Genomic DNA, 25,739 nt, shown 5'->3' with positions numbered 1-25,739 from the left:
AGTAAAGCGATCTCGGATGGTAGCCAGGTAGCTGGTTAGGGCGTCCCCAGGTGGAAGTTGATTTGGTCGACGTCCTTCCTTCAAAATGGTAATTTCTTCTAGTGCCTATCAGCTGGCCCACGCTATGGAGTATGGAAGCTGACGGGGCTAATTAAAGCGACCTTGGAATTGAAGGAGAGGGGGCTAATTAAAGCGACCTCGTAATTGAAAGTGAGGGGGCTAATTAAAGCGACCTCAGAATTGAAGGTGAGGGGACTAATTAAAGCGACCTCGGAATTGAAGGAGGTATTAGGACGTCGATTTAAGATAAACTGAGCGGCTACTGTTTGGTTCTTTGGCAAAACCAAGTCTGAATTTAGGCTGCTGGCGCGCCTGTATTTATACGGTTTGACGAGACTTTGCTCTCGCCAGTCACTTGCTGCGCGAACTCGCGCACCAATTAGAATTAGCATCCGGTTCTCGCCGGTCGCGCACTACACTTGAGTTATTCGGTGTCCGGTTGAACGTGCGGTTTACACACACGCGCTTGGTTCGCTCGCGGCACTGAGTTCGTCGTTTGAAGAAGGGCGGTAATGCGCGTGCGTTGCGCGTTCGCTAGTACACTGTTTCTTGTTGGGTATCATGGCGCTCGCAAATCCTTAGTACTAATATTACTATTTAGAATGAAACAGTGATTAATATGGAATATTAAAAGAAAAATTTATGTCGGTAGGTAGATGTACGTTACATCTCGCTGCCCGGTTTTTCTCTCGTCCCGAGAGATGTAGAATTTGATGTGGTCGCTGTGTGGACTACCGGTTCGCGTAAAGAAGTCTGGCGCTCTACTACATTTTCTATTTTTTAAAAATGTTTTTGCGTTTTTATTGGGCTTGACCGCCGCTCCTGTCGTCGGGGGTGGTACCTTTCCCGTACCGAATAAAAATATATATTTCCACGCGCGCCGTCGTGGATCAGAACGACTGAGGTTCATGTAGGGTTGCCAATCTTCCTCGGGTAGTGTTAATTTATGTAGTTTCCACGGAATTAAACTTGATTGTTCTAAATTTGGTGGTGATAATTCTGACGGCGTTAACTTTGACATTTTTATTATTTTGATTTTCTTTCCCGATCGGGTAGGTATCGTAACTACTGTTTAATGAATTGATCTGTATGGATTGCTCACTTGAGACTGAATGAAGCCTAGCTGTTTGAAATCCCTTAAATACATGTGGTTCTCCTTACGGGGTATTATGCTTTGGATTTCTCCCCAATATTGTCTATATGTTCCCCTAAGGTCTCTTGTCCTACTCTATTTACTTCGCGACTCTGTTTCATAGTATAGAATTCCGTGAAAGTTTCTTGTCCTATCCTATTTACTTCGTGACTCTGTCTCTCTATGTTTCAGGAATGCACGGTTTGTTTATATCGCGGGGCTCGTTGACCTCGATATATAACTATCCTTCTTATACATTGTTGCTATGGAGTTCGCAGGAAGGTCGAAATATAATGCGATATGTGACAGGAAATTAGTGGATTTATTTAGAAGGTAATAGAATTTCTACACGTATATAGGGTGAAAAATAAATTTTATTGAGGCCGTGATTGGCCTCGTTCGTGTGCCTCCAATATATTTAATGAAAGTCCCAACTCCAGGGCTTCTTCATTGTTTTTGGATATATGCATAAATGCCTCAATGCATTCAGTACATTGAGCAGCTACTCCAATATTGTAAATCTGCCTCGTGCAGATCATGCAGTACTTGAAGTTTATCAAGTTTCTTTTTAACGTGAGGAGATGACGGCTCGCGGGGCTGTAATATTCGGTCTCCTCTGCCATTAAGTTTTTGGAGCAGAGCCAGCAGATCTTTCGACGGTACAGATCGCTACGGTCTGTCCGATATCCCGGCTACTTTGCTTTCAAGCAGATCATGCCGAGAAGGCGTAAATAATGGTCGTTTTCTTTTTCCTCCTCGCGAGGGCGGTGGATAAACTTTTCGTCGGGAGAACGAGTGGACATTTTCCACGTGATTCTAATAATTCGATTTTATTTGATTATTACTTAATCTTTTCTTTTCTTTTTTCTTTTAATTGATATATGCTTACGCTGTTCCTACCTTAATCGTTTTCTCTTGATCGTCTCTGCTTCTTTCTTGGAAAATTTGCGTGCTTTCACAAAGGTGTCATTTTTTTTAATAGGCCCTTGTGTAGTCCTCACCACTTTTGAATTTAGCGCTGTGAAATTGATTTGGCTTAATGTCCCTAGAGGCGCCATAGTCCGGCGGCGTATAGGCCCTTTTTATTCTGTCCTGGTGGACAAGCTTAGTTCGACGGGGGCTCACAGCTATCTTTACATTTTTGTATTTTAGGATTTCTACGATTGTATATGGCCCATCATATTCGTTGCTGAATTTATCCCTTTTGGGTTTTAGAACCAGTATTTGTTCGCCTCTGTGGTAATTAACTGAGGATACTTTCTTGTCGTAGTAATATTTTTGTCTGTGTTTTGAATTTGTTAAATTGTGTCTTCCTATTTCGCGAATGTTGAGCAGTTTTGTAACTAACCTATCCACGAAATCTGGATATGTGGCTATTGGATCGTTTGGTAGTAAGCTTGAGTGTATTTGGTACCCTCATGTATACTTGTGTTATAAGAGAACATTGCCTGTGGTAGCCACTGGTCCCATTGTTTTTCCTTTGTTATATAATGTTTCAAATATTCAACCAAGACGTGATGGCTTCTTTCCAGGGAAACGTTTGACTGTGGATGGAATGCTGAGGTTTTGTATTGCTTGATATTAAACACTTTTGCAAACTTCCGCATGAGAGAACTGATAAATGAAAATCCTTGATCTGTGAGAATGGCTTTTGGACATCCGTGTTGGCATATGAAGTGTGTGGTGAATGCTTGAGCTATTTCTTCACTTGTAAATGAAACTAATGTCCTGTGTTAAATTGTCCTGTATGGTAAGTATATATGTTTTCCCGTTTTTTGTGAGTGGCAATGGCTGCGTTCAACGCACACAACTGTTGGCCCCAACCGTTGGGAACTGATCAGTGAGCAGCCATCGTTCCGCTCAGTTCCGCTGAACGACACGATGTTTTAGCAGTTCTCAAATCGTGCGATAGGTGGTGCTAACGGCGTTTTGTTGTAGGATATACTTCTTAGTTGACTTATATATTCTTGCACCATGTGCAAGAATAGCAGTCCTACTCTGCTTATTATCTATAATACGCCACACGGGTAAAATAACTTAACACCAGTTGAACAACAATAACTATATTCAAGGTTTGTACTATGTGTCCTCACATGGCGTATGTGGTGACACAAAATGGCAATAGACTTGCCCGACATAGAGCCAAAAGCCGAATGGCCGCCGCTTGCCTCTCTTCAGGAGAGAGAGCTCGAGCTCCTCCGTCGCTCTTCGTGCGTCGTCGGCGGACCACGGACAACCCAAGTGGGAGAGGGAACACACTCCCTACATTGTTGACGCGTCCCCCGACGCCTTGTCGTCCACTTCAGTCCACTTCTGTTTTGAAGCCACATGTGTTAGGTGTGTTTTAAAGTGTTGCGTGCATATCAAAGGAATTAATATTCTAGTTATCATAGTTATCAGCAGGTACATTAAAACCTTTCAAATTTAATAGTAGAAATAAGGAAAATAATGAAAATAGTATTATGAAAATGCAGCTATTTCTTAAACTGCATGAAGGATACGTTCAGGTGCTGTTTCTATACAGTATACAAGCTTTAATAACATTTTACTTGTTCTTTTTAATTAGGTTGAAGTACTGTTACAATTTTCATTCCAATTTTGTAATAATGAACGCAATATTATGAATAGCTCAGGATAGTGGGCTGGATTTAGAAGTGATAAAAACGGCTGCTGAACAACTAGCAACTCCTATGAATGATATAGCATCATCAGAACGCGAAGTTAGGGCCAGGAATAAAAATTATGTAGAAACTATTGTTCCCTTATATTCAAATAATTTATTTAAGGAACATTTTCGGATGTCACGAGCCAGTTTTGAAGTAAGTATAAATTCTTTAATTCAGCGATAGTTTTAATATGCAAATAATAAAATAAAATATGTAATCTATAATATAGATATTAATTAATGAAATTGGAAACGTTATGATCGGTGGACAAAACAATCCAGTGGACTTGATCACAAAAATTATGACCATTATATGGATGTTGGCTAAACCAGAAAGTTTTTTATCTGTTGGAGACCGATTTGGCATAGCCAAAAGTTCTGGGCATGGTATATTTTGCGAAATTACTGCAGCAATTGTAAAGCTGATGCCAAAATATGTTAAGTGGCCAAATCCCGAAACTTATGATTCAATATCACATGTATGTTTATAATCTTTATATAATACTGCATATTATATTTATAAAACTGCTCAAATATAATATATTCCATAATATTGCAAGGTATGTGTACATGAAATATTTATAATGTGTAATAGTTTATTCAGATTTTCTTTCTGTATAGGGGTATGCGACAATAAGGTCCGCTTCATTAATATTTGTTTTGGAATGCCTGGGCGTATGCATGACGCTAGGGTGTTTAGAAATAGCCCCTTATACAGGGATTTAATGAATGGAGAGAATCCGTTGATTCCATTGGAATGTTGTATGACCCCGATTAAAGATGATGGCTATTTAACAAGATGACAGATCGCATATAATAACAAATTATCTTCTATAAGGTCGATCATTGAAAGAGCATTTGCTCGCTTGAAGGGAAAATTTAGAAGACTCAAATATCTGAACGTTTCAGATTTTCAACTAGGGAATCAAATCATAGCGGCATGTTGTATTCTGCACAACTTCATTATCAATGAAAATGAAATCGAAGAATATGAAATAGACGCAGAAGTAGATCAAGATTTACAGAATGAAGAGTTACAAAGTGAAGAAAATTTGAATGTACTAAATAATGCAAGAAATAAAAGAAATTATTTAGTTTCATTATTTTAAAAATAAATATACACCCATATTAACACTCTCCCATACGTGAAGCCGACAGTTTTCGACGGGAAATCGTCGTATTACTACCATTTCCTATTATACTTACAACTACAAATAAATATATTACAATATAATCATACAAATATATATTTATTATTTATTTATAATAGAAGTTAATAGACAAATATGGAAACAAATACATTTCAGTTTTTATTTCCTTGCTGTTGTATTATAATATCTAGTATTCTGTTGCGATCCTCTTGTATCTGATTAGACTTATCTATTTTTATGTTTAAATCTTCTAGAGCCACGACTCTCCTCTCCTCTATTCCTAATTGTTTTTTCCTCCAGCTATGTAAACTTCTATTTTGTCTAACTTCTCTAGTAATTACATTATTAGATGTCGACGATGTAGGAGAATTAGACCGTGATGTAAGTGGTGTATGGGAAACTGAAAATCTGTCAGCAGTATGTAAATCCAATTGTGAAGCTGAACTATTTGAATCATGTGTATTATTTGTGATACCTATAAAGTGAAGTATACATGAAAAAACTGAATTATTATAATGGAAAAATTTGGGCAAATATACAGGGTGTCCCACTAAGGAGTGGACAGCGCGATATCTCTTAAAGTATTGTCGATAAAAATATAAAAAAAATAGGGAATTGCATGGTTCGAGGGGGCCCATTTATTAGCGCGAACGAATTTTGTTTTCGATTATTATTTTAAAAGATACGATGGTCAAGTTCGGTTTTTCAAATGGAACTATTTTTTTTGAACACCTGAGTTGATAGTGCGTTCCAAGACAAATTGAATAAGCTTTAATGTATACACTTTATTTCCACTGGTTTTTAAGATATTGCGCTTGCAAATTTACTGATTTTCACTGCAAGAAACCCCTCTGGAATGGCAAAAACCGGGGGCGGTCTTACTGGCGCCACGGGTGGCACTGCCTGTTGAAATGGATACTTACCTGCCAAAGGTCTACGCCAGAAATGGCAGGCCCAAAGGCTGGACAATTCTTTTCCGTCAGAAATGCTACTTAGGTAGGTACATCTGCGGTATCGAGAAGCGCATCGTTACTTTTATTTCGCACTTGCTTCTACGCTCGGATGGCCGGCTCTTTTGGGAGGGATGCAAGTTGGATTGGTTAGGTTAGGAGGAGTGAAAGTTGCTAGACTAAATTTCAACCATAGGGAGCAGATTGTATCAGAACCAATCGGATTTGCATCCCTCACAAAAGAAGCAAGTGCGAAATAAAAGTAACGATGCGCTTCTCGATACCGCAGATGTACCTACCTAAGTAGCATTTCTGACGGAAAAGAATTGTCCAGCTTTTGGGCCTGCGAACCCTGTCGTAGACCTTTGGCAGGTAGGTATCAGTTTCAACAGGCAATGCCACCCGTAGCGCCAGTAAGACCGACCCCGGTCCTTCCTATTCCAGAGGGTTTTCTTCCAGTGAAAATCAGTAATTTTGCAAGCGCAATATCTTAAAAACCAGTGGAAATAAAGTGTATACATTGAAGCTTATTGAATTTGTCTTGGAACGCACTATCAACTCAGGTCTTCAAAAAAAAATAGTTCCATTTGAAAAACCGAACTTGACCATCGTATCTTTTAAAATAATAATCGAAAACAAAATTCGTTCGCGCTAATAAATGGGCCCCCTCGAACCATGCAATTCCCTATTTTTTTTATATTTTTATCGACAATACTTTAAGAGATATCGCGCTGTCCACTCCTTAGTGGGACACCCTGTATATGTGTATGTGTATCTTGTATACTATTGGAGGCATCTGTATATTGTGGCGTGGCTAATGGTGAAGCTAATGATGGTTCTGTGTGAAATGGTGCTCCTGAAGCTATTATGGGTCCAAAATTTATAGTTTTATCGTTTGCGAATATGTTTTCAAATATATCGTAAAACTCCCACGAAATCCGTCCTGCCCCCGATTGTCTATTTTTATCCTTTATTTCTTTGTGAGTTCTTTTCAAGTTCCGCATCTTCCGGTCCAATATATCTACATTCACATTATAAAATCCTTTATTTTGAAAGATTTTCATTATTGCTTTCCATAATTCTTTCTTTTTGTATTTTGGGTCTCTAAATTCTGGTAATCTTTTCCGATAACAATCTAATAGTAAATGTGTGTTTTTCTTCTTCCATTCAAATGTATTGTTATCTGTAAAATGTACATAATAAATATTAGTATGCATATACAAAATGAATAAGCTGACAAAGATTGGGTTTAATTCAGCAAAGTTTTTTTGCATACCTCTTGCACCACATTCTTCCAGCTCAGGTGCCTGACCTTCCGACTCAGGTGCCTGACCTTCCGACTCAGGTGCCTGAGCTTCTTCTGCTGTTGCTTCAATATTGTTCAGATTTTCGAGCATGTAAGCATTTACCCTGATAGCCAGATCTGGCAGCAGAATCTGACGTCAGAACTGCAGCAGTCTGTGTCCGCATTTGGCTGCGTTCTGATGTGCAGAGCCTGAGGTGCAGTGCCTGATGTCAGATGGACAGCAGATTGACAGCAGATTTCGCCGTCTGCTAGGCACAGCAACAGCGCCATCTGAGATCCAGAATTACCAAGCAATTGCCTACAGATGGCGCTGTTGCTGTGCCTAGCAGACGGCGAAATCTGCTGTCGATCTGCTGTCCATCTGCTGTCCATCTGACATCAGGCACTGCACCTCAGGCTCTGCACATCAGAACGCAGCCAAATGCGGACACAGACTGCTGCAGTTCTGACGTCAGATTCTGCGCTCTCGTGCCAGACCCTGCTCCCAATCTGATGTCAGATTGGAGACAGATGGTTATCAGGGTAAATAATCTGAATCTGAAATAAATAAAAATATTTATAAAATGTAAAATTTTATGCATTCATTAATCAACGCATTGAAAGTCACACATTTTTAACAGATTTTGAATGATACTTTTGAAGTGAAACTTCTTAGGGCACAGTATTAGGAATTTGATGACGAAAAGTGAAGCGCAGAGAGGGGAAAAATAGTGACCCCTGATAGCCATCTGCTTGCAGTCTGCCGGCAGATTGACAGCAGGGTCTGCCAGGAGAGCGCAGGATCTGCCGGCAGCTGCGATGCAGCCTACGTCCGCATTCAGCTACGGTTCTGCCGGCAGGGTCTGCTTGTCAGGGTCTGCCGGCAGATCGACGGCAGGTCCTGCTGCTCGCCTGACACATCCAATAGCGCCATCTGAAGGCCACAATTGCCAAAGAATTTCCTACGCGTGACGTCACATGGACCAACGTGCATCCCTACCCCACATGACCAACAAGCAGATTCTACAGTTTATTAAATAATTAATTCTACTTATTTCAAAAAGTATTTATTCTTTCTTTAATAATATACAGGATCAGTGATACAAAGACAATTGTTACAAAATAATATAAGCGCATATAAATCCAAAGAGGGACTTTCAACATTTACATTTACAAATCCACGTCCCGTAACCACTGGTACCTAGTAGGGGCGATATCAGGAAATTTCATTCAGTATTTTCGACTTCTTTTTTGTGTAGAATCATCATGTTCCGCGTTGTGTTAGCGCTGAAAACAAATACAATATTAGCATAAAATTAAACGTAACGTATGAATAAACAGAATACATGCGATACTTACTTCAGCTCCATCTCCACACAGTACACAGTCTAGGCGATCATACATGCTCCTGCGAACATTAAAATTTATAAGAAAATATGTCTTAAATTATTATCTACTAATCAAGACGCTGAACATTCGCACTTCGCGCATAACCCTACTTTTCTGTCTTCTAGATAATGCGAATCTCGATGTCCGCGACGTAGATAATTAGAAATTATTCAATTCCATAATTACGTTTGCCTTCTGGATACGACGAGATGCTTTGTCTGGATATTGATGGATGAAATTACTTGGAATATTCTTCGATTTTGCCGGCACTGACTGCCACCGCCAGTGACTGCCACCTCAGACCTCGAAAACTGGAAGTGGCACCCGTTGCCCGTTGTGCTTGAAGACGTACGCTCAAAGAATATTCTAAGTAATCTCATCCATCAATATCCAAACAAATCATCTCGGCGTATCCAGAAGGCAAACGTAATTATGGAATTGAATAATTTCTAATTATCTACGTCGCGGACATCGAGATTCGCATTATCTAGAAGACAGAAAAGTAGGGTTATGCGCGAAGTGCGAATGTTCAGCGTCTTGATTAGTAGATAATAATTTAAGACATATTTTCTTATAAATTTTAATGTTCGCAGGAGCATGTATGATCGCCTAGACTATGTACTGTGTGGAGATGGAGCTGAAGTAAGTATCGCATGTATTCTGTTTATTCATACGTTACGTTTAATTTTATACTAATATTGTATTTGTTTTCAGCGCTAACACAACGCGGAACATGATGATTCTACACAAAAAAGAAGTCGAAAATACTGAATGAAATTTCCTGATATCGCCCCTACTAGGTACCAGTGGTTACGGGACGTGGATTTGTAAATGTAAATGTTGAAAGTCCTTCTTTGGATTTATATGCGCTTATATTATTTTGTAACAATTGTCTTTGTATCACTGATCCTGTATATTATTAAAGAAAGAATAAATACTTTTTGAAATAAGTAGAATTAATTATTTAATAAACTGTAGAATCTGCTTGTTGGTCATGTGGGGTAGGGATGCACGTTGGTCCATGTGACGTCACGCGTAGGAAATTCTTTGGCAATTGTGGCCTTCAGATGGCGCTGTTGGATGTGTCAGGCGAGCAGCAGGACCTGCCGTCGATCTGCCGTCGATCTGCCGGCAGACCCTGACAAGCAGACCCTGCCGGCAGAACCGTAGCTGAATGCGGACGTAGGCTGCATCGCAGCTGCCGGCAGATCCTGCTGCCTGATCTGGTTATCAGGGATGTGAGTTACACGTGTTTGATATATTCATTTCTAACCCGTATATGCAGTGACGCGTCATACATTATCAATTATATTGCTTACTTTTGGAAGCATGTTTTAGCACATATATTTAAAATTATACAGCAAAACTCTGTAAACCAAATATAACCTACACGACATTCAACGCGTTAATAGAATAAAAGTTATAAATATAAATAAATATTTTTAATCACACACCTGTAAATAATTTGTTATGCGTTTCCATCGTTTCTGTAATTTTATACATTGTACCATTAAAAATATACTCGGAAATGTAGTACATGTTGCTGTTTACATTTATGGGGGACGCCATCTTGCAACGCAATATGTTGGCTAAAGTGAGCGGAGTTTATCTCCGCTCTAAAAATGGCGACCGCTCACTGAACGTCTTGGAAAGAGCGCAACTGAGCTGTAGCGTCCAGCGAAAGATCAGTGAGCGCAACTGAGCGGTTGGCCAACAGTTGGTTGCGTTGAACACACCCAATGGTCCCACAATATCCGTGGATATCTTGTCAAAGGCGTCAAGTGGCGTATTTGTTATTATCATCGGTTCCTTAGTTTTAACTCACACTAATTTTTTCCTTTGACAGCTTATGCACGTCTTAATGTATTGCCTCACATCATTTTTCATGTTTGGCCATTGGTACAGGTTCCTGATTCTATTGTAGGTTTTGGTTACCCCTTTATGTCCTCCTACTGGTGATTTGTGGTTTTCTTTTATTATTACAAGCCGATCCTGTTCTGATGGCAACTCTACAGTGCCATTGCAGATTGTGATGCTGATATTTGTTTGTAAGAACCTTAGGATGATTATTTGTTTTAATTTTTCCCATGATATATTAATTTCTGTTTTGGGGAGTGATATTTTGTTAATGTTATTTTGTGTTAATTTATCATACAGGTTTCTAATTATGATATGATATGCTTCTTTGGTTGGAGGATCTGGAATTACCGTTCCTAAAATGATCCGTTCCGTTTTGGAAATTTCTATTATATTTCCTGCCTGGAGTGGCAGAGGTAAGGTAATTTTAATTTGTTCTTTATTTATAAATGCTGCCCATGTATAGTAATGAATATTCCTGCTGTTTCCCTTCTCAACCATAAATGGTCTGCAATTTCCCTTAGTGTACTTTGAACTTGTTCCTAGTTGGCTATTTTGGGTAGAGCTCGTTGTTGTGGCAATTCCCGTTGTCGTGATGATACGTGCTGTCGGGGTGGTCCGGTAATTGTTTTATAATTATTATCTGAATCTCTTTTTATTGTTACTGCAGATATTGGTCCGGTCAACGTTCCACTAGAGTCTCTTCTGCAATACTTCTTGCCTCTTATCGGCGGGCTATCTTTTTTGCTGCTGCTACTATTACTGGAATTTATTTTGGGAGGCTCTCTATAAGTATGGTTCTTTGGGACTTCTACGTTTTCGATTATTTCCATAATTTGATCCCAATCTTTTTCCATTATTTCTATGTCCATTCGTTGTGGACTGCAAGGATGGTTAAGAGTGGTTGGCTTAGGGGTTGACGGTGGAAGACCGATTTGTCCAGGGGAGGGATGAACCTCTACTGGTACCTGAATGTTTCTATTCGCTTCGACACTATCGGTGGATGCGTCCATCTCCTCTGTTTCCCCTTTTGGTGCGATTCCTCTCTTTTTTCTACCGGTCGGCTTGACGACGTGGTTGTTGTAGTTTTATCTTTTCTTTTTAATTTCCTCTTCATTGGTATTTGGGCTGGATTGAATTCGGATGATGATGAGGAGGTTGATCCATCTCCTTTTGGTTGTTTCGTCGGGTTTGGATTCGAGGATCCTGAAGTCGGGCTTTGAGAATGAGCCCGTTTACCTTCCACCTGTAGAGAAAGTGCAATAACTGGGTTTCGTGAGAGGGCGTTCGCGTTAGTACCTCTCAGGCTTATATATAATTTTATAATCATATTCTGCTAATTTTATTTTCCAGCGCATGAGTCTGGCGGATTATTTAGTGTATGTAACCATTCTAATGGTTTATGGTCCATTACTAAAGAAAAACGTTTTCCGTATACGTATGTTCGGAAATGTTGTACAGCGTATATCAGAGCTAGTAGCTCGGGTTCTGTTGGAGCGTACCGTGTTTCAGCATCGTTCAATATTCTAGAGGCGTACGCTATAGGTAGATCTTTCCCGATTTCTCCTTGACTTAGAACCGCGCCTACTGCATAACCAGAGGCGTCTGTCGTTATTATGAAAGGTTTATTGAAATCTGGATACTGTAATATTGGTTCCTCGCATAATGCGTCCCGTAGTGTCTCGAAAGCTATTTGTTGTTTGATTGTCCATTTGAATCTACGATCCTTTTTTTTTAGGTCGGACAATGGTTTTGCTATTTTGGAAGAATTCCTTATAAATCTCCGGTAGTATCCGGCTAATCCTAGAAACTGTCTTATGTTTTTAGCCGTTTTGGGTTGTGGGAATTGTTTAACTGCTTCTAGCTTCTTTGGGTCTGGCCTGACCCCTTCTTCATTAATTATATGACGCAAATAGCACACTTCCCTTTTTAGGAATTCGCATTTATCTGGCTGCACAGATAGGTTAGCTTCCCTTAGTCGTTTCATTAATCTTATGAATTTTGTAGTGTGTTCTTGTAGTGAACTAGCGTAGATTACTATGTCGTCTAAGTACACGAATAATTCTACTCATTGTAATCCAGTAAGAACTTGGTCCATTAACCTTTGGAATGCCGCGGGGGCATTTTTGAGACCGAAAGGCATCCGGTTGAATTAGTAATGTCCATAGGGTGTAGAAAAGGCAGTTTTGTGTTTATCTTCTGGATGCATTGGTATCTGATGGAATCCTGATGCTAGATCGAATATTGAGAAGTACTTTGCGCTGCCTAACTGATCCAATATTTCTACTATATTTGGTAATGGGTACGCGTCGCCTATTGTGCGTTCATTCAATTGGCGGAAATCTATTACGACTCTCCAGCGTTTATTCCCTTGACTATCCTCCTTTTCTGGTACTATAAATAACGAGGAGTTGTACGGTGAGGTTGAATTCTGTATTATTTTATTTTGCAAGAGATCGTTTATTTGTCGGTCGATTTCCTCCTTGTGGACTTGAGAATATCTATATTGTTTCACGTTTACGGGTGCCTCGTTTTCGGTTATGATTCTGTGTGATACAGCGTTTGAAGCTTCTAATTCGCTTCCAGGAAGGTGGAATCTATCTGCGTATTGTTTAATTAAGTTTTCAATATTGGCTCTCGCTTCCGGATTTAGGTAGTTAAGACGAAGTAGTTCGAGTTCTTGTTTAACATGATTTGAAGATGCGGTTGGTCTTTCAAGTTTTATTTCCTCGTAAGATTCTGTTCCTACCGAAGGTATTTCAATTTTCATATGGTTGGGAGATGTGTTTATGGCGTAGAGATATCCTATTCCATCGTCATTGGTAATTATGGCATTACCCATTAAGATATTGGGGTGTACGTCTATTTTCGGCACGTATCCTGTTTTCAGACCCTGATTAATAATTTTAATTGGTATTTGATATCTCGTTCGCCCCGGGATTGTTATTTCCACGTTTCTGAATGGTAGGAATTCGTTTCCAATTCTAACTCCTCGCTTCGAGTAATCTATAGTAGCTTTACTTTCTCGGAAAAAATCTGAACCCAAAATTCAAAATTCCAGTGGTAGAGTTTTGATCAAGGAATACGGTTTATGAATTTGTTAGTTAGGTACGCGGACGATCCTGATGCGAAATCAGGGAGCCGCTAGGATTATTGACGGCGAGGACGATCCTGATGCGAAACCAGGGAGCCGTAGGAAGGGAGAGGTTTCGTGGACGAAACTGATGCAAAATCGGGGAGCCACTGGGTTGGTAAAGATTCCTTGTTTTGGATGAAAGGTTATGAACGAACCTGATGCTAGATCAGGGAATCGCGGGAAATGTTAGTAATGCCTCGTAACTCTTAATTTATGTTTGATACAACTCGAGCGGTAAAGTTGTATCAGTGGGTGCGTGCTACTAATATTATAAGGATCGGTGGGTAAAAGATGGGTTTAACGAATCTACTCGATTTAGTATTAAATAGTATAGTAAAAGTGTGTAAGTTACCACTAATTTGCACGGTGTTGACGCACTGGCGATACGGGGCGTACGAGTGGCTATTTCAAAGTGCCAAATAGAATATAAACCGAACTCGCGGATTCTATCATTGGAAACGCCACTGGGAACACTGTACCAACCCTAAAGATCATCTAGACAGAGGAAAGCACTATTCGATATGAGTTAAATTCTACCACAGAGTTCGTTTACGTATCACTGTACATTATACTCATTTTATGATATATATATTTTTCTTCTATTCTTTGTATATTACGTTCTTTAATATTATACTCTTTTTTATAAAATACTGTTTTATATACTCCTTTTATATTATATTGTGTTTATATAATAACGTTTTTATAATATTTTTTACATCATATGCGAAGTAATCAGTATAAATAATAAAAAAAAATTCATAAATGTACGATATCTGTTTTTTTACCACTCCTTCTCTTCCTCCTTCTCCTCATGCAACAGCGATAATACAATTACGAATATTTCATGCAAAAATAACTCATCAATTACTACAATATCATCCATATTTAAGGGGGGAATTTCTTTTTTTTTGGTCAAAAAATCGATTTTTTGTTTTTTACAGAATCTTGTAGTTTAACTTTGTAGGAATGTCTCTGCAAAATTTTAAGTCAAAATTCATAAAATTTTCAAAGTTATGGACTTTTGAAGTAAGGTATATATTTGGCGGCAAGTGATCGAGCGATCGATACTCCCAGAATCCATGGTACTGTTGTAAAACGTTTATGTTATTGGAGTCGTAGTTTTCTAACAGCCAAGTTCAAATGTATTTGCAGTGACATAAGCATAATTTGACAAAGACATCTTTAGTGACTTCGTTTCGTTCGCCTTGACTCTTGAGCAGTTAGGCCTAAAAGGACGGTGTCAACAGCTGCGGAGCAGACCTACGGTCTGCTTACAAGTACGTGTCGAAAGACAATTTCCAGATGTGAGAAGGAAAAGTCTCTCTATCCTCTTGAACTCTTTAGAGATATTTGTTCGCTTACGTTGCTTGGAACGAGCAGAATGTCTTCGGCTTTTGAAACGTGCACTTCGCTCTCTTCCTGTGAATCTCGATATTATTGTGTTATTGTTTAAACTGTTATTTGTGTTTTTGTTTAAACTGTTATTTGTGTTTTTGTTATTAGTTATTTATGATCTCTTTCTTTGTTTTGTTTTGTCATAGTTTTATTGTTAAATAACTTCATTTGAACACGAGTGCCATGGATAGAAAGCAGCATAGAGGAAGTTCTACGCGTGCTGATAGAACTAAAAAAAGGAAATTCACGGGAAATATTCATACTCGTGAAAGAGAAATTTCATTTGCGAGTACGTCTGCTAAAAAATTAGCATCAACGAATCTTGAAGATTTTACTGTGAATCCAAGCCATGGATATCGGATTATTGCTTTTTTATCAGTTTTCACTGCAATATCTCAATTTGTTGTATGTAAAGTGTGTAAAGGACAAGTGAATTTTTGTGAAACTAATTCTCGTGGATTAGGATTTAAAATCACAATAGAGTGTAAATGTGGTTCTCAATACATAAATTCGTGCCCTTTGATCGATGGTAAATCCTATGAAATAAATAGAAGAATTATTTTAGTTTTGAGAATGTTGGGAGTTGGCAAAGAAGGTTTAAATACATTTTGTGGCCTCATGGACATTTGTCAAGGAATTAGTTCCACTCTATATTATACTTCTTTAGATAGTATATATTCAGGAGCTAAAACAGTTTTTGATATTTTGAGAAGGAAAGCAGTAGAAGAGGAAAAAATAAAAAATGCTGAAAATGGGAACCCGATGACAGAGATCACAGTCTCCGGCGATGGTACATGGAAAAAGAGAGGATTCAATTCATTATTTGGAGTCACATCACTTATTGGAAAATATTCTAGCAAAATAATCGATATCGTAGTGAAATCTTCATATTGCCATGGTTGTAAAGTGTGGGAATCAAAATCTGGTACGGTGGAATACGACCTGTGGATGGAAGAACACAAGGACGAGTGCACTGCTAACCATAGCGGGTCGTCCGGAAAGATGGAAGTGGATGGCATGAAGGAAATGTTCCTGCGATCTGTAGAATATTTTGGAATAAGATATAGAAACTATATTGGTGATGGAGACACAAAGACATTTAAAGCATTGCTCGAGGAAAATCCATATGGTGACGATTTTATATTGAAGAAAAAAGAATGTGTAGGTCATGTAGAGAAACGTATGGGATCGCGGCTAAGAAACATAAAGAAGACCAAGAAACTCGGAGGAAAAAATAAATTAACTGATAAATTAATTAAACAATTAACAGTGTACTATGGTTTAGCTATCAGAAGACATTCAGGTTCTATCGATGACATGTACGAAGCTATATGGGCAACATATTATCATAAAATATCTTCAGATAAATATCCCAAACACATGTACTGTCCAAAGGGGTCTGGTAGTTGGTGTAAATGGCGTAAAGCTGAAGCTGAAGGTACTCTTAAACAATTTAACCACGAGCCACCACTTCATGAAGACGTTGCAAAAGAAATAAAATCAATTTATGAAGATTTATCTTCAAAAGAATTATTAGAAAGGTGTTTGGGTGGTGAAACTCAAAATAACAATGAGAGTTTCAACTCGTCGCTCTGGCGACTTGCCCCCAAACACCTTCATTGTGGACTGAAAACAATTGAGATTTCAGCATTTATAGCAGCAGGCATTTTTAATGAAGGCTGCTATGCAATTTTAAATATCATGGACAATATTGGTATCGTTATTGGAGATCAATGCAAAAGTTTCGCCACGACTAGAGATGAATGGCGATTACAAAGATCGGCGAGACGAAGCCTTGAAGCAACGAAAAAGGCCCGTACAGAGGCTAGAATGGCAAATTTAGAAAAAAATCAATTCGACGAGCAAGAGGAAGGAATAATCTACGGACCTGGAATAGCTGATTAGTTGTAAGTACCTGATATTTGTTCAGTAACTGCACTACAAACTTTAAACGCGTTTTTCTCGACACAACTTTTTCGTAGCTGGTTGACATGATTTAAAAAAAAGTACTGGATCGATCAACTTGAAATTTTAACTGCATGTTAAGAAAGAATTCTTTTATCGTTTGACCTACAGGCAAGACGATAGGTTGTATATATTTTTTTTAATTATCAAAAGTTCGGGTAATTTTTTGCAAAAAATCGAACATCTGAATTTAAACAGTTACCATTTCTCGAAAAATATATTTTTTTTATTCATTGTAGGTCAAACGATAATTATATGTGTATAAAATAAAATCTCATTAGAATTTTTGATTTCAGATAAACTGGAGGGCAGATATCATGTCAACCGTTAATGAAGCAATTGTGCGGAGCGTCCTAGTTCACGGGCAACTGAAACTGTATTTTTAAGTGAACTGAACTGAAAAAATTTATATAACATAATGAAAGTGTTACTAACACATATACAAAGTTTCAAATTAATTAATGTTACATTTTTGTTTATAAAAAATCCTAAAGTATCGATATTTTTGACCAAGAAAAAAGAAATTCCCCCCTTAATTGACAGTAGTGTTACGGTGATTGCACACTGTGACACTATCACACATATTCGACCTCCAAAAGTATCGATACGTTGACTTGGACAACGATCATCTGTACATTTCAACTGTCATTGAGAAACTCATTATCAATAACAAAAAAATGTACACAGTGATGTTGTCAACAACGCATACTCGTGTTTACAGCAATGACAACGACATCGTTACGGTCACTAGTAACATCGACGTATATAACTACCTGCGCGTTGCCGCATGCCTCGGTATCGCATCATCGAGGACGACAATCCTCAGCAACAGTTTCATCGTCGTCGTCGTCGTGGTCGATGATGACAACATTCTTAGGGAGGATTGACAGCATCCTCGGAGAAGGTTGGGAGTTTCCTCGGGGAGGGATGATAGCATCCTCGTGGCGGCGACGGCGGCAGCAACGAAATCCACGGCATATCCTAATTATTTATAATCCACTCCTCTCTCACTGTTACCTAGTATACTATACCTACGCGTACTTGCACGTCACCAATATGAACCAGACTCAAAACATCCAAATCTCCACAATCCGATGCTACTGCGATATCTCATTATTCGCTGAAATATTAAAAAACTGTATGAAACATATATCTCATTGCAAAATTCGTAAACGTTACGAAAAAATAATACTTATCATATATTATATCAACTCGTTCCTCTCGACGAACCATATCGTCGGTGATACTGCAACACCGCGTATGAGCAGTTTGTAAATACCGCGGTTCTGCATTTTACCGATTTTACAGGAGGAAGAAAAAACTTAATATTTCAGCCATTTTAAGGGATTTCTTTGACTGAACTTTTTTGGGTCAGTTTTAGCACGCTTTGTAATAAATAGTAACATCAATTCATCATAAAAATGCTTAATTGCTGTGTAAAGTCACTTTCACGCACCAAACGTGCCGTCACTTCACCTGATTTCTCTGTAAATGCGCTTCCTATTGGCTATTTCACATGCTGTGACTTTTAAAAAAAGCGAAACAGCGCTTGGCAACCGTGGGCACGAAATCTCAATTTTGCTACTTTTGCTGCTCTCTTGGTATTCGGAAATTCTGTACTCCGTAAACAGCAAGTACGCTGTGACGTCCCACTATTTTTCGCGCGGTATAAATTAAATTCTCCCCTATAAATCACTCCACAACTCTACCGGAATCCTTAATTTCAACTCTTACCTCTTTCCCCAACCACTGACCATCTAGGCGATGTACCTGAGCGGTCCCCATCTCGAGATGGTCAACAACGAAATTCCCCTCCCCATCGTCGCCCTACGAGGCACGATCTCCTCCCTCATATACAAGCCTCTCGTCCTAAAACCCTCTTAAATCGAGACCACGTCTCATTCCCTCTCTACGACTCATCAAGTACTAGCCACTCTCACCCCTTTCCAATTAAAACACCCAAAATCCATCCAATGGGTTGAGTACCCCGTTTCGAACGCCCCAAATAAAAACCCCGGAAGTCCTATTGCGACGCATATTTCGTGCGTGAGTCACGGTGCATACCGCGCACACCCCTCATACCTAAACACTGCATAAATAGAAGGGCCCCAGAGGCCGTATCTCTCTTCGACGGAAACACTTCCAAGGAAGTCATACTTTGCGTAAACAATTCTTAAACCTAACCAACAATAAATTCAGTGCGACTTCGCTCATCGAGTAAGTTATCTTCGACGTCAACTGTGAGCAATTAATATTACTTATTAATATTACTTATATTATCTTAATATTTCTAACCCTTATTGCTTTTCATATTACTGTCTATTGCTAAATGCATATTGTTATATATTATTACCCATTGCCACTACTTATTGCATTTCATATTCTTGTCTATTGCTAATACTCGCATACTTCATGTTCATCTACAGGGTGTCCCACTAAGGAGTGGACAGCGCGATATCTCTTAAAGTATTGTCGATAAAAATATAAAAAAAATAGGGAATTGCATGGTTCGAGGGGGCCCATTTATTAGCGCGAACGAATTTTGTTTTCGATTATTATTTTAAAAGATACGATGGTCAAGTTCGGTTTTTCAAATGGAACTATTTTTTTTTGAAGACCTGAGTTGATAGTGCGTTCCAAGACAAATTCAATAAGCTTTAATGTATACACTTTATTTCCACTGGTTTTTAAGATATTGCGCTTGCAAATTTACTGATTTTCACTGCAAGAAACCCCTCTGGAATGGCAAAAACCGGGGGCGGTCTTACTGGCGCCACGGGTGGCACTGCCTGTTGAAATGGATACTTACCTGCCAAAGGTCTACGCCAGAAATGGCAGGCCCAAAGGCTGGACAATTCTTTTCCGTCAGAAATGCTACTTAGGTAGGTACATCTGCGGTATCGAGAAGCGCATCGTTATTTTTATTTCGCACTTGCTTCTACGCTCGGATGGCCGGTTCTTTTGTGAGGGATGCAAATGCGATTGGTTCTGATACAATCTGCTCCCTATGGTTGAAATTTAGTCTAGCAACTTTCACTCCTCCTAACCTAACCAATCCAACTTGCATCCCTCCCAAAAGAACCGGCCATCCGAGCGTAGAAGCAAGTGCGAAATAAAAGTAACGATGCGCTTCTCGATACCGCAGATGTACCTACCTAAGTAGCATTTCTGACGGAAAAGAATTGTCCAGCCTTTGGGCCTGCCATTTCTGGCGTAGACCTTTGGCAGGTAAGTATCCATTTCAACAGGCAGTGCCACCCGTAGCGCCAGTAAGACCGCCCCCGGTTTTTGCCATTCCAGAGGGGTTTCTTGCAGTGAAAATCAGTAAATTTGCAAGCGCAATATCTTAAAAACCAGTGGAAATAAAGTGTATACATTAAAGCTTATTGAATTTGTCTTGGAACGCACTATCAACTCAGGTTTTAAAAAAAAATAGTTCCATTTGAAAAACCGAACTTGACCATCGTATCTTTTAAAATAATAATCGAAAACAAAATTCGTTCGGGCTAATAAATGGGCCCCCTCGAACCATGCAATTCGCTATTTTTTTTATATTTTTATCGACAATACTTTAAGAGATATCGCGCTGTCCACTCCTTAGTGGGACACCCTGTATATATATTGCTATTGATTACCATTTATATAAATGTTTTGTGCTAATGCTTAACGTGCCACGCATTATTATAATATTACCACATATGCTTTAAACTGAATAAACGTTCTTATTCTAAATAACGCTTCGAATTATTGTAGTGATCCTTCGATTACGGAATTACCGAATCATAACAAGCTACTGCAACAGCTGATCTCGGTTCGCGAACTCCGGGATTTCTTACAGTGTTTACAAGGCTTACTTTCGTATAGGCCTTGTACGACCATACCGTTACCTCTATTACAAAGAAAAATAACGCGAGGTTTCTTATATTAATGCAACGGTAAATCCAATTATCAGGACTTTAAATACCCATGCTTGTGTCTAACGGGTGTCACTCTGGTGCTTGATTACTGCTTTACCTTCCCTGGTTGCTTGTGCCGCGAAGCTGGTTTTCGTGCCAAAACTCCCATTGTTCCTAGTGCCGCGAAACTGGTTTTCGTGCCTAACTCCCATCGTTCCTAGTGCCGCGAAACTTGTTTTCGTGCCTAACTCCTGCCTCACTTTGTGCCGCGAAACTGGTTTTCGTGCCAAAGTCCTACCCTCCTTAGTGCCGCGAAGCTGGTTTTCGTGCCTAAACTCCCTCAACTAGCCTTGTGTCGCGAAACTGGTTTTCGTGCCAAGGTTTCCTCCCGATCTACCCCAACTATGTCATTCCCCTAAAAAAGACCTTCACCCTTGCATAGAATCACTATCGTGATCCACATCATGTACTATTTCTGCTTCTCCATCGGAGAAATCAGAATCGCATTCAGGAGTGCGGTTATCATATTCCTCATCTGAAAGTTCACACAGAACTCGCTCATACTCTTTTTCTTTCGTAAATTTTGCTCTGTAAAATGGTATTTTGTAAAAAACAATCCATTTGTATATAATTGAGTATAAACGAATAAGAAAGGCAGTGAAATTTAGTTTTCAAAAACATTATGAAGTCACTTACATGGCGGGACACTGTGCCTTGCGTGCTTTCAATGGTGAAAATAACAGGCACTAGCTCGGTTAAACAACTGAAAATCAACTAGGACAAGTATCACGCGATTCTTGACACATACGACGAGCGTGTGGAGGGAATGTTTATCTTCCCGAGACGTAAACAAAGAAATACGCGGATTGGTGAACTGAGTTCACCGGCGCGCCCGCTCGAGGGTTAAGCGCAGTTGGAAAGCACCTTTATGTACTTGCAGCTCATTTTGATTTCACATCTTTTTTCTTTATTATTATTATTATTATCTTCTATTTTTTGTGATTTATTTGATTTCATGTACTTGGCGTAATTTTTTTTACTTTTTTAAAGTTTTTTATGGGGATAACTCTTTACAGTGGTGCATATATAAAGTGCTGATATTGATTGATCGATGACTTTGTCAGTGTTTGTCGCAGCAGTTTTTCACCTTCTTGTCGGTCAACCAATTCCACAATATCCTATTAAGAATAAAGCTTGGAATAAAGCTTATTAAAATAAAAGGTGTATTCACGCCGTATCAAGACAGTGACAATGCAACTAGTATCGAATGAGTACAATATTATTCCATTGTCTCAGATTCTATCCAACATTGTCCAAATTATTTCCTGAAATCTGAAAACATAAGTAGAGTGGCCTTTTTTGCTATATATTAAGTGTAGAGACTACATAATGTGTTCGAAGGAGATGAGAGCGTATGGCAGAAAATCTTGTTGCAGAAAATTTAAATGCTAATGGTAATAATTCAGCGAAAATGAACGAAGAGATTCAATATTTTCAACACACAATTTATTGGTTTTGGAATTAAATTAGTTTAGTATGTTTAGTGGTGAATTGAAATATTGTTAATGGGAAACTAATAAAATCAATGAATAGCGTGGGAACTACTGTGGATTTTATTAAAGTATTACAAATGTCTTTCACAAAAAATTGAAAAACATCAAGGGAGTTTTCAGAGTACTTTCTTCACTAATGTGTAGGGATGGCTGAAGGTGAGAGGGAAATTGAGTCGACAGAATTTAAAACAAATACTTTAATTAATAAAAATAGCAACCCTTTCATAAAGGTCGCGTCGTCTTCGGCCGCGTATTCGGCGAGTCGAACGTACTCGCCGAACCGACCATACGCTGACCAGGCGTTGGAAAAACCCCAGGCCCGATGCTAGTTCAGGGCCGCAGCCTACAAATGTGACATGCTCTACATTGCAAGCAGTCAACCATAATCTATTTTCTTAATTCTTAAATTTTGTCGATTTTCCTTGTTTGACAAATTTCCAGAAACTTTGCGAAGCAAGATGCTCTGTCTATTTAATCTTTTCCGGGCAACCTCCAAGCCTGTGCATCCCCTTCATTTCTATCCATCCATGCCTGTGCGTCTCCTTGAATTCTATCCAAGCCTGTGTGTCCCCTTCATTTCTATAATATAAGCTTTACATAAAAACTCTAAATTGCTGGTATACAAATATCTGGCAATTTAAATACAATGCAATTTGTTACTACAATATATTATTTTGTACATGCATGGTACAAATTTCCAGAAACTTATGCGCAAGAAGATGCTTCTCTGTCGAACCTTCTCCGGACAACTTCCAAGTCTGCGACTCTACATAAGAAATCTATTAAAAAAATATGGCAACTTACTTTGTTAATTGAGACAATAATTCAGTCTCATATGTATTGTAAAAACTCGTGACATTTCAAATTTGGATAATTCACCTTATTTGACACTTGGCAGTTTATGATGGATTGACACTTGGTAGGTGAATTCAATAGTATACATATACTCCAAGTCATTTTAGAAGGAACCTGCCGACCGACGAGTTTAGACCGGTTCTGCGCATGTTGGCGCCCATTGGCTATGCCACCACGAATGGTCTTTCGGCTGCGCGTCTGTTCTGCGCCGAAAGCATTGGCGTGGCGCCACTTTCGTATATACCGCGTGTTTCGACTTTTTGTCGGATTTGATTGTCTCTTTTTTATTGCAAATGTCTGTTCAAGAATAGTTGACAAAAAATTTGTCACAGATATAAAATTACGGAAAATGCAATCAACTTCGCGGTTCCCCATCCAAAAAAATAAAAAAGGAAAGGTAAGCAACTGAAATATTATAAGTAACTGAAATATTATATGTAACTGAAGTATTATAAGCAACTGAAGTATTATAAGCAACTGAAATATTACAAGGATAAATATTAACCTGAAATGCCTGAAAAATGTATACTTTAATTTAATGGGAAACGTTTCTCTTACAGATAGTTCACTCTGGACAAAGAAAGATTATTATAAATATTTACAATGACAAGAAAGCTCAATTTCCGGAGATGAAGTACAAAGAAATGATAAAATTAGTGGGAAATGCTTGCGGTGTGGGACATCGTACCGTCGTCGAAACTTTAAAAGAATTTAAAGGGTCAGGGAGCCGCAGGAGGGTTAGACGTCGTGAACGAACCCGAAGAGAAATCGGGGAGTCACTAGGATGAAATTCACAGACGAACTCGACGCGAAGTCGAGGAGCTGTTAGGAGGTTGGATTATTCACAGACGAACCTGGTGCGAAACCAGGGAGCTGTTCGGAAGTTGGTAGATTTACAGACGAACCTGATTCGAAATCAGGGAGCTGTTGAATACGGACGAACCTGACGCGAAATCAGGGAGCCGTAGGAGGGTTAAAACGTGGACGAACCCGATGCGAAATCGGGGAGCCACTGGGTTGGTAAAGATTCCTTGTTTTGGTGCTGGAGGTGAACGAACCGGATGCGAAATCAGGCAGTCACAGGAAATGTTAGTAATGCCTCGTAACTCTTAATTAAAGTTTGATACAACTCGAGCGGTAAAGTTGTATCAGTGGGTGAGTGCTACTAATATTATAAGGATCGCTGGGTAAAAGATGGGTTATCGAATCTACTCGATTTACAAGTGAACACCATTAGTATATTCAATAATCAATTTTTATACAAATGTAAGTGTCGCGATTAGTGATTAAATAATGTAGTTACCAATATTTGCACGGTGTTAACGCACTGGCGATGGGGGGCGTAAGAATGGTTATTTCAATCGTAACCCAGAATATAACTGAACTAGCGGATTCTGCGAGGTTAACTATTGGTTCGTAAGGCGACTCGAGCCCGATCCTACTGAATCTAACCAACTCTGTACGAGCGTAACATGACGTAACTTTACGCGTGACTGTATAGCTTTTAACCAAAAAGGGTAGAAACCAAAGGGTTTATATAGTCCCAAAATGAGTGGGAATTCGTTAGAAATCTCCATATAAGGAAATCCGTATGGGTCGTCGTCCCGTCACGCCCGTTCCCATGGTCGTGATCCAGATGGTCGAGATCATGACTCCCCTTAGTGGTTTGTGATAAGCGAAAGCATTTTAGGGCGTTTCCCCTTTGCAGACGCGAGCTCGAAAAATTGTTGAGAGCGGCGTATGGGAAATTTCACATACGTAACAGTATATGTACAATGACGGACGACGATCCCTGCCGAATGGTCCCGAGAGTCGACGAATCGACGAACGAAACATGTGTTAGTCTTTCTTTTGGTCGAAGGTGTGCGTGTAACGCACATACGTATTATGTTGACGAAAATTTTGGCTGGAAAAGAAGAAGAAGAAGAATCAGAAGAAAAATCTTACCGTTTTCGACTGATCCATGGAGACGATATTACGATATCTCTGTTACGCGTGGACCGATTTTATTGAATTTGGTCTGATTCGAAAGCTTATACCGTCAAGGACCCAGTTCCTGATCACTTAACCCAAAAGTAGGCGCATGTTGGTCTTTTCGACCGACGATTTCATATGTTTTGAAACATGACCCATAGCGTTCGACTGTTTACTTTTTCTGTAGAGCTATTCCTCTTTGAAGGAGTTCGTGACTTATTTATGTTACGGAGCGACACTTAGTTCACTCGTGTAGGTTTTAAATCATACATATTTACGCGTCGGCCTTTTCGACCATAGCGCGCCTGCTACCGTTAGTCTCATTTCGTCTGTCGCGTACGACGCGTACTGTGTGGCAATCATGGCTAATACTAATTTTCGAGATTTCTTATTGATTGAAAACATTGAAGACGAGATCAGTGATTCCGCAGAAGATTCCGATTATGTTATACAATCCGATCACGATACAGATTCGG

At 39.2% G+C, this 25,739-nt stretch overlaps 2 protein-coding genes and 3 long non-coding RNA genes across 6 annotated transcripts in view; 3 read left to right on the top strand and 2 right to left on the bottom strand.

Annotated features, from left to right (window-relative positions):
* LOC143367066 (uncharacterized) overlaps positions 1-9,506 on the top strand; it is a 391,763-nt gene extending 382,257 nt beyond the window's left edge. Inside the window, exon 3 of the long non-coding RNA XR_013084889.1 lies at positions 9,347-9,506. This is a non-coding gene — a long non-coding RNA (uncharacterized LOC143367066). The remainder of the gene's footprint in view (positions 1-9,346) is intronic.
* LOC143366962 (uncharacterized) lies at positions 3,510-4,967 on the top strand. The gene is made up of 4 exons (XR_013084872.1): positions 3,510-3,595; positions 3,759-4,011; positions 4,088-4,336; positions 4,479-4,967. It is a non-coding gene; the product is annotated as an uncharacterized LOC143366962 (long non-coding RNA).
* On the bottom strand, positions 6,474-10,185 carry LOC143367050 (uncharacterized). Its single transcript, XM_076808666.1, has 4 exons — positions 10,087-10,185; positions 7,791-7,801; positions 7,235-7,367; positions 6,474-7,141 (listed from the first exon to the last, which is right to left on the bottom strand). Exons 1-4 carry the CDS (start codon positions 10,169-10,171, stop codon positions 6,675-6,677), a joined length of 696 nt encoding a protein of 231 aa, XP_076664781.1. The 5' UTR covers positions 10,172-10,185; the 3' UTR covers positions 6,474-6,674.
* On the bottom strand, positions 8,371-9,106 carry LOC143367068 (uncharacterized). Its single transcript, XR_013084892.1, has 3 exons — positions 8,819-9,106; positions 8,603-8,651; positions 8,371-8,530 (listed from the first exon to the last, which is right to left on the bottom strand). It is a non-coding gene; the product is annotated as an uncharacterized LOC143367068 (long non-coding RNA).
* Positions 10,186-14,522: 4,337 nt separating the features above from the next.
* Positions 14,523-17,517, top strand: LOC143366600 (uncharacterized). 2 transcript variants are annotated; one of them, XR_013084771.1, is made up of 3 exons: positions 14,523-14,759; positions 16,864-16,927; positions 17,282-17,517. XR_013084771.1 is itself a non-coding variant. In XM_076807744.1 (2 exons), the coding sequence occupies exon 1, from the start codon at positions 15,204-15,206 to the stop codon at positions 16,923-16,925; it is 1,722 nt and encodes a 573-aa protein (XP_076663859.1). In that variant the 5' UTR covers positions 14,952-15,203; the 3' UTR covers positions 16,926-16,927; positions 17,282-17,517. The 2 variants fall into 2 exon arrangements, 1 of the variants encoding a protein (XP_076663859.1); XM_076807744.1 differs by lacking the exon at positions 14,523-14,759 and having other exon boundaries at positions 14,952-16,927.
* Positions 17,518-25,739: the final 8,222 nt, after the last annotated feature.

This window comes from Andrena cerasifolii, chromosome 3 (genome assembly GCF_050908995.1).
Source record: "Andrena cerasifolii isolate SP2316 chromosome 3, iyAndCera1_principal, whole genome shotgun sequence".
NCBI classification, from domain to species: domain Eukaryota; kingdom Metazoa; phylum Arthropoda; class Insecta; order Hymenoptera; family Andrenidae; genus Andrena; species Andrena cerasifolii.
The sequence above is the reverse complement of the archived record's forward strand: the minus strand, read 5'-3'. Positions and strand labels throughout refer to the sequence as shown.